The sequence below is a fragment of the Moschus berezovskii genome, chromosome 2 (assembly GCF_049115385.1).
Source record: "Moschus berezovskii isolate FMDL1 chromosome 2, NW_MosBer_1.0, whole genome shotgun sequence".
Classification (NCBI taxonomy): domain Eukaryota; kingdom Metazoa; phylum Chordata; class Mammalia; order Artiodactyla; family Moschidae; genus Moschus; species Moschus berezovskii.
Window position 1 is genome coordinate 301,555 of NC_142461.1, and position 11,499 is coordinate 313,053.

Sequence of the window (11,499 nt, forward strand, 5' to 3'; positions counted from 1 at the left end):
TATGCAGATGACACCACCCTTATGGCAGAAAGTGAAGAGGAACTCAAAAGCCTCTTGATGAAAGCGAAAGAGGACAGTGAAAAAGTTGGCTTAAAGCTCAACATTCAGAAAACGAAGATCATGGCATCTGGTCCCATCACTTCATGGGAAATAGATGGGGAACCAGTGGAAACAGTGTCAGACTTTATTTTTTTGGGCTCCAAAATCACTGCAGATGCTGATTGCAGCCATGAAATTAAAAGACGTTTGCTCCTTGGAAGAAAATTTATGACCAATCTAGATAGCATATTAAAAAGCAGAGACATTACTTTGCCAACAAAGGTCCACCTAGTTAAGGCTATGGTTTTTCCATAGTCATGTATGGATGTGAGAGTTGGACTGTGAAGAAAACTGAGCGCTGAAGAATTGATGCTTTTGAACTGTGGTGTTGGAGAAGACTCTTGAGAGTTCCTTGGACTGCAAGGAGATCCAACCAGTCTATCCTAAAGGAAATCAGTCCTGAATATTCATTGGAAGGACTGATGCTCATGCTGAAGTTCTAATAGTTTGGCCACCTGATGCAAAGAACTGACTCACTGGAAAAGACTTGATGCTGGGAAAGACTGAAGGTGGGAGGAGAAGGGGACGACAGAGGATGAGATGGTTGGATGGACTCACGGACTCGATGGACATGAGTTTGAGCAAGTTCTGGGAGTTGGTGATGGACAGGGAAGCCTGGTGTGCTGCAGTTCATGGGGTCGCGAAGAGTCGGATACGACTGAGCGACTTCACTTTCACTTTTCACTTTCACCCATTGGAGAAGGAAATGGCAACCCACTCTAGTGTTCTTGCCTGGAGAATCCCAGGGACAGTGGAGCCTGGTGGGCTGCCGTCTCTGGGGTCACACAGAGTCGGACACGACTGAAGCGACTTAGCAGCAGCAGCAGGCAGGTCCTCACCAAACCCCAGAATCAATAAGCACCTTGATCTTGGACTTCCCACCATCCAGAACTGTGAGTAATCAAAGATTTGTGGTTTAATTCCCTGGGAGACTCAAACAGTAAAGCATCTGCTTACAATGCAGGAGACCCAGGTTCAATCCCTGGGTTGGGAAGATCTCCTGGAGAAGGAAATGGCAACCCACTGCAGTACTCTTGCCTGGAAAATCCCATGGATGGAGGAGCCTGGTAGGCTACAGTCCACGGGGTCGCAAAGAGTCGGACACGACTGAGCGACTTCACTTTCCTTCATTTTCCCCTAATCTATCGCTGCTCAAACAGAGTAAGACAAGGACATGTTGTCAGTAATATTCCGTATAGTTTTTTGTTGCTGTTCAGTTGCTAAGTCACGTTTGACTCTCTGTGGTCCCATGGACTACAGGATGCCCAGCTCCTCCGTCCACCACTGTCTCCCGGAGTTTGCTCAAATTTATGTCCATTGAGTCAGTGATACTATCTAACCATTTCATCCTCTGCCAGCCCCTTCTCTTAGGTGGGACCAAAATAAATAAAACAGCTAAAAACTGGGAATGCAGCCAGGCAATGACTGAGGTTCGGGAAACTGAGACCTGGAAGAGACGGTTCCCAGCCTCGTCCCAAGGGAGGAAGCTGCTGAGCTTGGAAGTAACTGTGTGTGTTTGGTAGAAGGCCTGCCTCCCAGCCACCCAACTGCAATCCTGTTGACATAAACCTGTTGATCAAAGCAATCCCCCAACTGCTCCAGGCCAGTTCCTGTGGCTTCTGGTGGAATTCACTCAGTAGATCCAGATCTGGTAAATATAAAAGGTCTGCTCCTTGGGTGCGGACCTGCATTCTGGACAAGGCTGCTGAAAACAGCTTCCTCTATCAGTGCTGAGCCAGAAGCCATGGCAGCAGTCACAGCCCCCTCAGAAGACACCAGAGACCTGGGTGCCCGCTCCAGGGGACCTGAGATGAACCTGGAGACCAGCTCAGGTAAGAGGCGATGGACGGGGCCTCAGCCCTGCAGCTGAGAGGGACTGGGGAGGCCGTGGAGTGGGGGTGGCAGGAAAGGACAGACAGCCTCCCTCCAGCGCTGCCAAGATTCTCAAGCCACTGGTTAGCTTCATTTACAGTTGACCCTTGAACAGCTTGGGGGCTGGGGCACTGATCCTCCGAGCAGTGGAAAATCAGGCTATAACTGCAATCATCCCTTTGTATCTGAGAGTCCATATCCACAGACTCAACCTACTACAGATTGTGTAGGAATGGGTATTGATTGAAAAAAAATCCACATATAAGTGAATCCACAGTTCTAACCGGCATTGTTCAAGGATCAGGCACATTTCCTGTGTTAACAAACTTAGCAGAAAAGAAGCTTCCTTCTGAGCCTGGGTCGTGGTGACGAGCACGTAATCAAAAGGATGGTTTTGTTTATCATTTGGGCAACTTAAAAGGTTTTTTTCGAAGAGCAAAGGCTTTGGATTCAGGGAGACCTGCTCTGGCACTTGCTTCATTGATAAATCCCCAGGTTGGTTCATTGATAAGCCCCTGGGTTGGCTCATGGCTGCTCCCTGTTTGGTGGGGAAAGACACAGCAAGGATCCCCAAGGCAGAGAGGACGGGTAGATAAGAGAGTGGTGGGGGAGGATGGGAGAGCAGCAGTGTTTCCTGAGGCCACTAACATCTGCACCAGCTGAGCCACAGTTCCCTCACCTGTAAAAGGAGGTCGGGCTTTCCTCGAACTACTCACCACAGTGTGGTCCGTAAGCCAGCAGCATCGGCACTCCCTGGGCGCTTCTCAGAAATGCAGACTGTCAGGCCCCAGCCCAGACCTGCTGTACCAGAAAGTGAAGTGAAAGTGTTAGTCACTCAGTCACATCTGACTCTTTGAGAGCCATATACTGTATCCCGCCAGGCCCCTCTGTCCATGGAATTCTCCAGGCAAGAATACTGGAGTGGGTAGCCATTCCCTTCTCCAGGGGATCTTCCCAACCCAGGGATCCAACCCCCGTCTCTTGCATGGTAAGCGAATTCTTTACCCTGAGCCACCAGGGAAGCCCAAATCAACTATACCCCAATATAAAATAAAAATTAAATTAACAGAAAAACTCCCCGCTGAGTGGACGAACACACCACCCACTGGAGCCGCCCCTGCACTGCGCCAGCACGAGCCTCCGGCCTTCTGCTCCCTTCCAGGCGGAAGGCCAGCGCGCCGGCAGAAGGCCGTCCCCGGAGCCCACCTGACCTTCCTCATCGACTGCGCACGAGGGACGCAGATCTCCCTGGCAGCGCCCCCAGGGCCACCCCGCACCCCCGGTCCCAACCCGGGGCCTGCCGTCCCTCCGATGAAGACCTACATCTTGTTATGTGGGGAACAGCAGCCCCCCAACCCGACTCTGGAGGCTCCGCTAGGTAGGGGGGGCCTGGCCCAGGCCAGGGGGCCTTGCAGAGGGACTATGGCCCCAGCTTCCCCCCCAGCCAGCCCCGGAGGCCTTGCGGAGGCTCCTGAAGCCAAGGGGAGCCCCATGAAGGCCGTATCCTCGCGGTCCTCCGCGTGGGGGACGGTCATCGGCTCCCTCAAGGCCCTCTCCTCCTGCGTCTGCGCACAGGCGGATTGACTGCAGGAGCCTGGCCATGGCGGGGAGGCTCGGCGGTCCGTGCACGATTCCCAGCGTCCACTCCCACTTTCCCAGCCGAGCAGAAGGCTTTTGTACCAGAGCCAGGGAAGGAGAGTTAGATCCTAAAGGACATCTGAAACAGCCCCAAGTATCCTTCTTCCCTCCTCTCCATCTTTGCTAGCCTTTCAGCGGCAGCAGGATAAGGCACCGCCACGCGGAATGAGGCTGACTCACTCACACAGCATATTCTAATGCAGCATCTCTCAATTGCCATCTCTGCAAAGCACTGAAAAGACACTGCAGCTTTCTTGGAGTTTGTATTCTTGAGGGTGAGGGAGAAAGGTTAAACAACTGAATAAAGACTATTCGAACAGTGTAATGAGTGCTGTGCAGAAACGCAAGGTGGTGGGATGGAAAATGATGGAACAAAGAGGTGGTTTTTTTTTTAATGGTTGCTACTTTTCACGTGCAGGGTTTTCTCCAGTGGCTCAGCAGCAAAGACTCTGCCTGCAACGAGACACAGGTTCCATCCCCGGGTTGGGAAGATGCCCTGGAGGAGGGCATGGCAACACACTCCAGTATTCTTGCCTGGAGAATCCCATGGACAGAGGAGCCTGGTGGGCTACAGTCCACAGGATTGCAAAGAGGCGGACCCCACTGAAGCAATTTAGCATGCATTGCATGGCATGCAGGATCTTGGTGCCCCAACCAGGGATCGAACCTGTGCCCCCTGCAACAGGAGAGCAGAGTTCTAACCACTGGACTCATAAGGAATTCCTGGTAAACAGGTTTTTCTGATATCGTGGTTGGGAAAGGCCTCGCTGAGTGGGGAACAAAGCATGATCTAACGGATGAAAAGGCTCCAGTGCGGGAACTACCCTCCCCAGGGTCACCTGGTTGGTTTCTCATCCACAGCAGGAGTCAGAACCTGCCAGCACAACGGGCAGGGGCGGTACAGTGGCTGCAGCCATCTTCGCTCACCATGCGAGGGTATAGGTCACCAGGGATCACCGGAAGGGCATGGGACTCAGGATGGGCGATCTAAGGGGCCAGCTGGGATGGGAAATAAGGGGAACTGGCTTCTCAGGAGGGGGTGGAAGTACTCAGAAAGGGAAGGGAGTATCATGCTTGAACCAATGAAAATGAGATATTATTTATTGAGCATCCTCTGCATACAGGCTGATACTGCCCCTAGGGACACAGAGAAGTAGGTGGGGGAACTTTGTGCCTTTCCCCCAGGGCAGTCCTGGTCCTCAGCAGGGAGTGGGAGCCGCTGTGATAGAAGATGAAGATCTAAGAGATGCTGACAAAGAGGCTCTCAAGGCTCTTGGATTAAAATCGCTGAATGTTCATTTATTCACTGATGTTTTACTAGGTTCCTGCAAACACTGGTGGGTTTCCCAGGTGGCACTCACGGTACAGAACCTGCCTGTCAATGCAGGAGACACATGAGACAGAGTTTTGACCCCTGGGTCCGGAAGATGCCCTGGAGGAGGGCGTGGCGACCCACTCCAGTGTTCTTGCCTGGAGCATCTCACGGACAGAGGAGCCTGGCGGGCTACAGTCCATAGAGTTGCAGAGTTGGACACGACTGAAGCGACTTAGCACGCACACACAAATACTGGTGGCTAACATGTCTTGACCATTTGCTCTGTGCCAGGGAAATGACATCCTCCAAATGCCAGTACAGAGAAGCGCCTTTTTTTTTTTTAACCCATTTCACAGATTAGAGAACCACGGCACAGAGATGTTGAGGAATCCACTCGAGGCCCATGGACAGGTGCAGCTGGGCTGAGAACCCAAACCAGCCCTACAGCAGATGGCCTCTTCTCCCGGCAGGGTCTTTTCTGAACAGAGGGGACCTATACAGAGCAGACCCTGTCCTCAAGGAGCTCGTAGCCTAGTAGGGGAGGCGAAAAAGAAGACCACTGTCAGTTGTCGTAACTTCTGGTAAGTGCAGCAGTAAGGGCACACAGAATGAGACTGGGGCTGGAGAGGGTGCCCAGGCCACTCAGGAGAGGAGATCAAGGAGGGCTTCATGCAGGATGTGGCATCTAAACTAAGATCTGACCGGTGAGTGAGTCACACCAAGGCAAGGGGCAAGGGTAGGGAGTGCTCCAGGGAGAAGGGCCAGTCATTCAGTCTGGCTGGAGTAGGCATTCATTCATTCACCAAGTATTTGTTGGGCGCCCACTGTGTGCTAGGCTCTGGGCTAGACCCTGAGATGGAGCAGTGACAGACAAACAAGGCTTTGCATCAAGGAGCTTGTCGTCAAGCTGGGGGAGAGAATGCACGGACACGCTGAAAACAGAGAGGCCAGGGAAGCGACAGTGGCCATCTCACGGGAGGCCTCGCAGGCCTCTGTATTACGAGGAGGTCTCTGTGTTTTACTCTGGGAAATTACGACCCACCTAATAAAAAAAGATTCTTTAGCTCCTGTTTTGGGAGACGAAGGCAGGGGAGGAAGCCGCATCTTATTCCAGGCAAAAGGAGTAATGATCCGTCCTAGAGAGGTGCTGAGAGAGGAGTCTGGACCGTTAACATGCCCTCCTCTGTCCTCCCCTTGCTGAGAATCACTGGACTAGCAGAGCCTAGAGACAGGGCTGGAAGGGAGTCTGAGAGCCGCCAGGAAGAGGGTGGGGCTGCAGGCTTAGCTTCCTGCCAGCAGGTGTCGCCCCAGCATCAGACTGGGCAGCCCCGCCTTCCGGGCTGGGGGAGGGCCGAGCTTTCAGAAGCCTCGCTTTTACTCTAAGCAACGTCCCTTTCTTCTCGAATAGCCGCTATTGATAGTTTTATATAAACTGCTGCTGCTGCTGCTAAGTCACTTCAGTCCTGTCCGACTCTATGTGACCCCATTGACGGCAGCCCACCAGGCTCCCCTGTCCCTGGGATTCTCCAGGCAAGAACACCTGGAATGGGTTGCCATTTCCTTCTCCAATGTGTGAAAGTGAAGTCGCTCAGTCGTGTCCGACCCTTAGCGACCCCACGGACTGCAGCCTACCAGGCACCTCCATCCATGGGATTTTCTAGGCAAGAGTACTGGAGTGGCTTGCCATTGCCTTCTCCGTTTATATAAACTACAAGCCACTTAATCCTCTCACACTGCACCCGTGAAGACACGGAGGCATAGAGAGATGAAATGATTTACCCAAGGTCACTAAGTCCAAACCGCAGGCAGTGTGACCACGCAGTTCTAGCGCCATAAGCCTGTACTGAGCTGCAGGTGCTCCATTCGTTTGCTGAAGGAGTGAATGAACAGTCCCCAGGGAGCAGTCCCAAAGAATCATTCCCCAAGGAGCAGTCCCCAAGGAGCAGTCCCCAAGGAGCAGTCCCCAGGGAACAGTCCCCAGGGAGCAGTCCCGAGGGCCTGGCATTGGGCAGGGGTGTCTGAGGATTGAGCAAGTGACTGAGGCCCTCACTAAGCTGGGCACACGGTTGGAGGAGGAAACCTCATCTCTTCCCCACAGTCCCGTGGGAGCCATCCCATTGTACAGATAAGGAGACTGAGGCCTGGCTCGGTGGAGTGACTGGCCCAAGGTCATGCAGACAGCAGGTGGCAGAGCCAGGGCTAAGATGGACACGGCGCATCCTCAGAGCTTTATGTACCCACCGTATCGCAGAAACTTACTGAAAAGCTGTTGAGAGGATGAGCCAACAAAGAAGAAAGACTTTCCTGAAGTGGCGAGTGAAAGTGTGAATCGGTAAGTGTGTCTCCAGGTTGGCAGCCGCGCCTATCAGGACTGTGTCCCCGGTGCCCTAAAAGTGCCTGGTGCATGGTATGTGCTCAAGAATTGTGAGGGAAGAAAGGGAGGAAGACGCAGAAGGAAGGGAGGGAAGCAGGGAGGAAGAGGCAGGTTTGCAGTCCGCTCTCTCCCCTCCGGCTCCCTAGGGCCAGCTGCCCCACTTCATGCCCCTCAAGGAGGCTCCCCAGGGCCTCCATCCCATCCAGCAGCCCCCAGACCCCCAGGGAGAGCTGCCCCTGGGTCCAGGCACTGGAGGGGCATCCAGAGCTCAGGACGGACCCGGGGCTGCTCGGGGTGAGCCCAGGCATGCTGTGCTGACTATAAACCGCACCATCCTGCCGCCCAGAGGCTCCTGCCCGGGACCCCAGCCGGGCAGACTCCAGCCTCTCTGCTCCTCAGGACCCTCTCCCGTGTGAGGGCAGAGTCAGAGGGTGGAAGCTTGGGTTTCCTCATTCCAAAAACAAACACAGAGATTTTACAGGAGCTTAGCATTTCCCAAGCTTACATTAAACACCATCTGGTTCTGGCTGGCACAGGGGGCCTGGGAGGGTGCTACCTGATCTTTGTTTGTGGAAGAGGAAACCGAGGCTTCCAGGTGCTTCTCTCACCCACCTCCCCCATCCCCAGGGCCCAGACAGGTCTTCCAGGAGGGCCTTGCCTAACCAACCACTTTATGATTATTATTCATTATTTTCGGTGGCGCCGGGTCTGTGTTGCTGCGCTTGGGCTTTCTGGGTCACTGAGCGGGGGTTGCTTCTTGCGGTGCTGGGGCTCCTCATTTCGGCAGCTCCTCTGGTCGCAGCGCACACGTTCCAGGCTCAGCAGGCGCCATTGAGGCCTCCAGAGCTCAGACTCAGCAGCTGCGGTGCACGGGCTGCCATTGCTCCGTGGCAGCTGGAACCTTCTGGGACCTGGGATTGGACCGGTGTCCCCGGCACTGGCCGGTGGATTCTCATCTACTGTACCACCAGGAAGTCCCAGGAACCTACCTTTTCTGTCTGCTTTGCCTGCTTTTCCTGGAAAGAGGACGCCAGGTACAAGACAGCTCCTCTGCCCTTCCAGTCCAAGTCTTCATCTTAATGGAGCCAGAGACAGTGTCAGGATCCAAACAGAAATGAGATTAGGGGGCTCTAAATGAGCCCTTCTGGGTGTTTTCAGCACATGGCATATGTGAACTATAGTCAACCGTCATGTACCAAGCCCTCTAAGTGTATTACAAAACAAGCACAGTAGGTAGAGCCTGTTAGCACCATTTTATGGTGCAACAGTTCCGTTTAGTTCATTTCCTCAGTTGTGTCCAACTCTTTGTGACCCCATGGACTGCAGCACACCAAGCCTCCCTGTCCATCACCAACTCCGGGTAGTTTACTCAAACTCATGACATTGAGTCGGTGATGCCATCCAGCCATCTCACCCTCTGCTGTCCCCTTCTCCTCCCACCTTCAATCTTTCCCAGCATCAGGGTCTTTTCAAATGAGTTAGTTCTTCCCATCAGGTGCCCAAAGTATTGAAGTTTCAGCTTCAACATCAGTCCTTCCAATGAACACCCAGGACTGATCTCCTTTAGGATGGACTGGTTGGATCTCCTTGCAGTCCAAGGGACTCTCAAGAGTCTTCTCCAACACCACAGTTCAAAAGCATCAATTCTTTGCCTTTCACCTTTCTTTATAGTCCAACTCTCACATCCATACTGACTACTGGAAAAACAATAGCCTTGACTAGATGGACCTTTCTTGGCAAAGTAATGTCTCTGCTTTTTAATATACAGTCTAGGTTGGTCATAGCTTTCCTTCCAAGGAGTAAATGTTTAATTTCACAGCTGCAGTCACCATCTGCAGTGATTTTGGAGCCCCGAAAAATAAAGTCTGACACTGTTTCCACTGTTTCTCCTTCTATTTGCCATGAAGTGATGGACCAGATGCCACGATCTTAGTTTTCTGAATGTTGAATTTTAAGCCAACCTTTTCACTCTCCTCTTTCACTTTCATCAAGAGGCTCTTTAGTTCTTCTTCACTTTCTGCCATAAGGGTAGTATCATCTGCATATCTGAGGTTATTGATATTTTACCAGCAATCTTGATTCCAGCTTGTGCTTCATCCAGCACAGCGTTCCTCATGATATACTCTGCATATTGGTTAAATAAGCAGGGTGACAATATACAGCCTTGACGTACTCCTTTTCCTATTTGGAACCAGTCTGTTATTCCATGTCCAGTTCTAACTTGCTTCCTGACCTGCATACAGATTTCTCAGGAGGCAGGTCAGGTGATCTTGTGTTCCCAACTCTTTCAGAATTTTCCACAGTTTATTGTGATCCACACAGTCAAAGGCTTTCGCATAGTCAATAAAGCAGAAATAGATGTTTTTCTGGAACTCTCTTGCTTTTTCCATGATCCAGCGGTTGTTGGCAATTTGATCTCTGGTTCTGGTGCCTTTTCTAAAACCAGCTTGAACATCTGGAAGTTCACGGTTCACGTATTGCTGAAGCCTGGCTTGGAGAATTTTGAGCATTACTTTACTAGTGTGTGAGACGAGTGTTATTGTGTGGTAGTTTGAGCATTCTTTGGCCTTGCTTTTCTTTGGGATTGGAATGAAGCCTGACCTTTTCCAGTCCTGTGGACACTGCTGAGTTTTCCAAATTTGCTGACATATTGAGTGTAGGACTTTCACAGCATCATCTTTTAGGATTTGAAATAGCTCAACTGGAATTCCATCACCTCCACTAGCTTTGTTCGCAGTGATGCTTCCTAAGGCCTACTTGACCTCGCATTCCAGGATGTCTGGCTGTAGGTGAGTGATCACACAATCGTGGTTATCTTGGTCGTGAAGATCTTTTTTTGTATAGCTCTTCTGTGTATTCTTGCCACCTCTTCTTAATATCTTCTGCTTCTGTCAGGGCTAGATTTAGGGTCATCTGGGTCATGGAGATCTTTTTCGTGCGGGTCTTCTGTGTATTCTTGCCATGGTGCCACAGAGAGGTTAAGTTACTTACCCAAGATCACACAGCTCACAAGCAGCAGAGACAAGAGTCGAACCCAGGTGGTTTGGTTCCAGGGTTTACAACTGATTCTCCGCTCCTTTTCCTTAATGAAGCCTGTACATCATACGCTTTCGTTAGTCACCTCTCCATGTCTAGGGTCCCGCCTGAACTGCGCTTTGTAACCTGTTTGGCCGCATCGCGTCTCAGCTGCCGCGCCAGGAGCCTCTCGCTGCGGCTCCGCGGGTCTCTGGTTGTGGCGCCCGCTCCGAGGATCCGCGGCGTTGGGGCTTAGTTGCCCCCCTCCCAGCCCGGCATGTAGGATCTTAGTTCCCTGACCAGGGGTCAAACCCAAATCACTGGACCACCAGGGAAGTCCTGAGCCGCCACTCTTTTTTTTTTAAAAAGGAAGTTTTTAGATTTTATTTGTGTATTTTTGGCTGACTGAGTCTTCGCCACTGCGCCCTGGCTTTCTCTAGTTGCGGTGGCGCGGGCTGCTCTTCGCTGCGGCTCACGGGCTTCTCCGTGGAGCACAGGCTCTAGGCGTGCTGGCATCAGCTGCTGCAGCACGCGGGCTCAGTAGCCGTGGGACAGGGGCTTGGTTGCTTCGCAGCATGTGGAATCTCCCAGGACCAGGGATGAACCCACATCCCCTGCACTGGCAGGTGCATTCTTATCCACTGGGCCACCAGGGACCCTCCACTCTTTACTAAGGCTTCTGAGCTTTTAAAAAAATTCCACAAGCATTTACTTAGCGCCTTTCCCGTGCTGGCCTTGGGAGCAAGAAGGCAGAATAAGGCATCTCTGCCATCGCAGAACTGGGATCCAAGGCAGATGGGAAGCGGACAGGGGTGAGGGCAGATGGAGGGGCACAACAGAGGAAGTGGGTCAGGGAAGGGTGGTCTGGTAATGGGGGGCGGTCTGGTAAAGAAGCTCTAGCCTGAAGTTCTAGAGGCCTGGTCTTCACCCCATCTCTGCCACTGACTTGCTGTGTGACCAAGGGCAAAGCTCTACCCCTCCGGGGGCCTGGGTCCCCCCATCAAACCATGAGGAGTTGGGAGTGACTCCCAGAGGATATGGGGCTGGCCAACCAAGTCTCAGGTCTGCCCTCAGCCGCAGGCATATGGTCATCTCATCTGAATCTGAGTTTCTTTTAAACGCAAGTTTTGGGCCTAGGGTCCTTGAGCTCTGTGACTCTGAGCTGGTAACTCTGGAGGACTTCCTG

At 52.4% G+C, this 11,499-nt stretch overlaps 1 protein-coding gene and 1 long non-coding RNA gene across 2 annotated transcripts in view; one reads left to right on the forward strand and one right to left on the reverse strand.

Annotated features, from left to right (window-relative positions):
- LOC129537836 (uncharacterized) overlaps positions 1-8,489 on the reverse strand; it is a 28,046-nt gene extending 19,557 nt beyond the window's left edge. Inside the window, exons 1-2 of the long non-coding RNA XR_016038623.1 lie at positions 8,288-8,489; positions 2,688-2,772 (exon numbers count right to left, since the gene is read on the reverse strand). This is a non-coding gene — a long non-coding RNA (uncharacterized LOC129537836). The remainder of the gene's footprint in view (positions 1-2,687; positions 2,773-8,287) is intronic.
- SRARP (steroid receptor associated and regulated protein) lies at positions 1,746-3,887 on the forward strand. The gene is made up of 2 exons (XM_055397657.2): positions 1,746-1,931; positions 3,041-3,887. Exons 1-2 carry the CDS (start codon positions 1,844-1,846, stop codon positions 3,553-3,555), a joined length of 603 nt encoding a protein of 200 aa, XP_055253632.1. The 5' UTR covers positions 1,746-1,843; the 3' UTR covers positions 3,556-3,887.
- Positions 8,490-11,499: the final 3,010 nt, after the last annotated feature.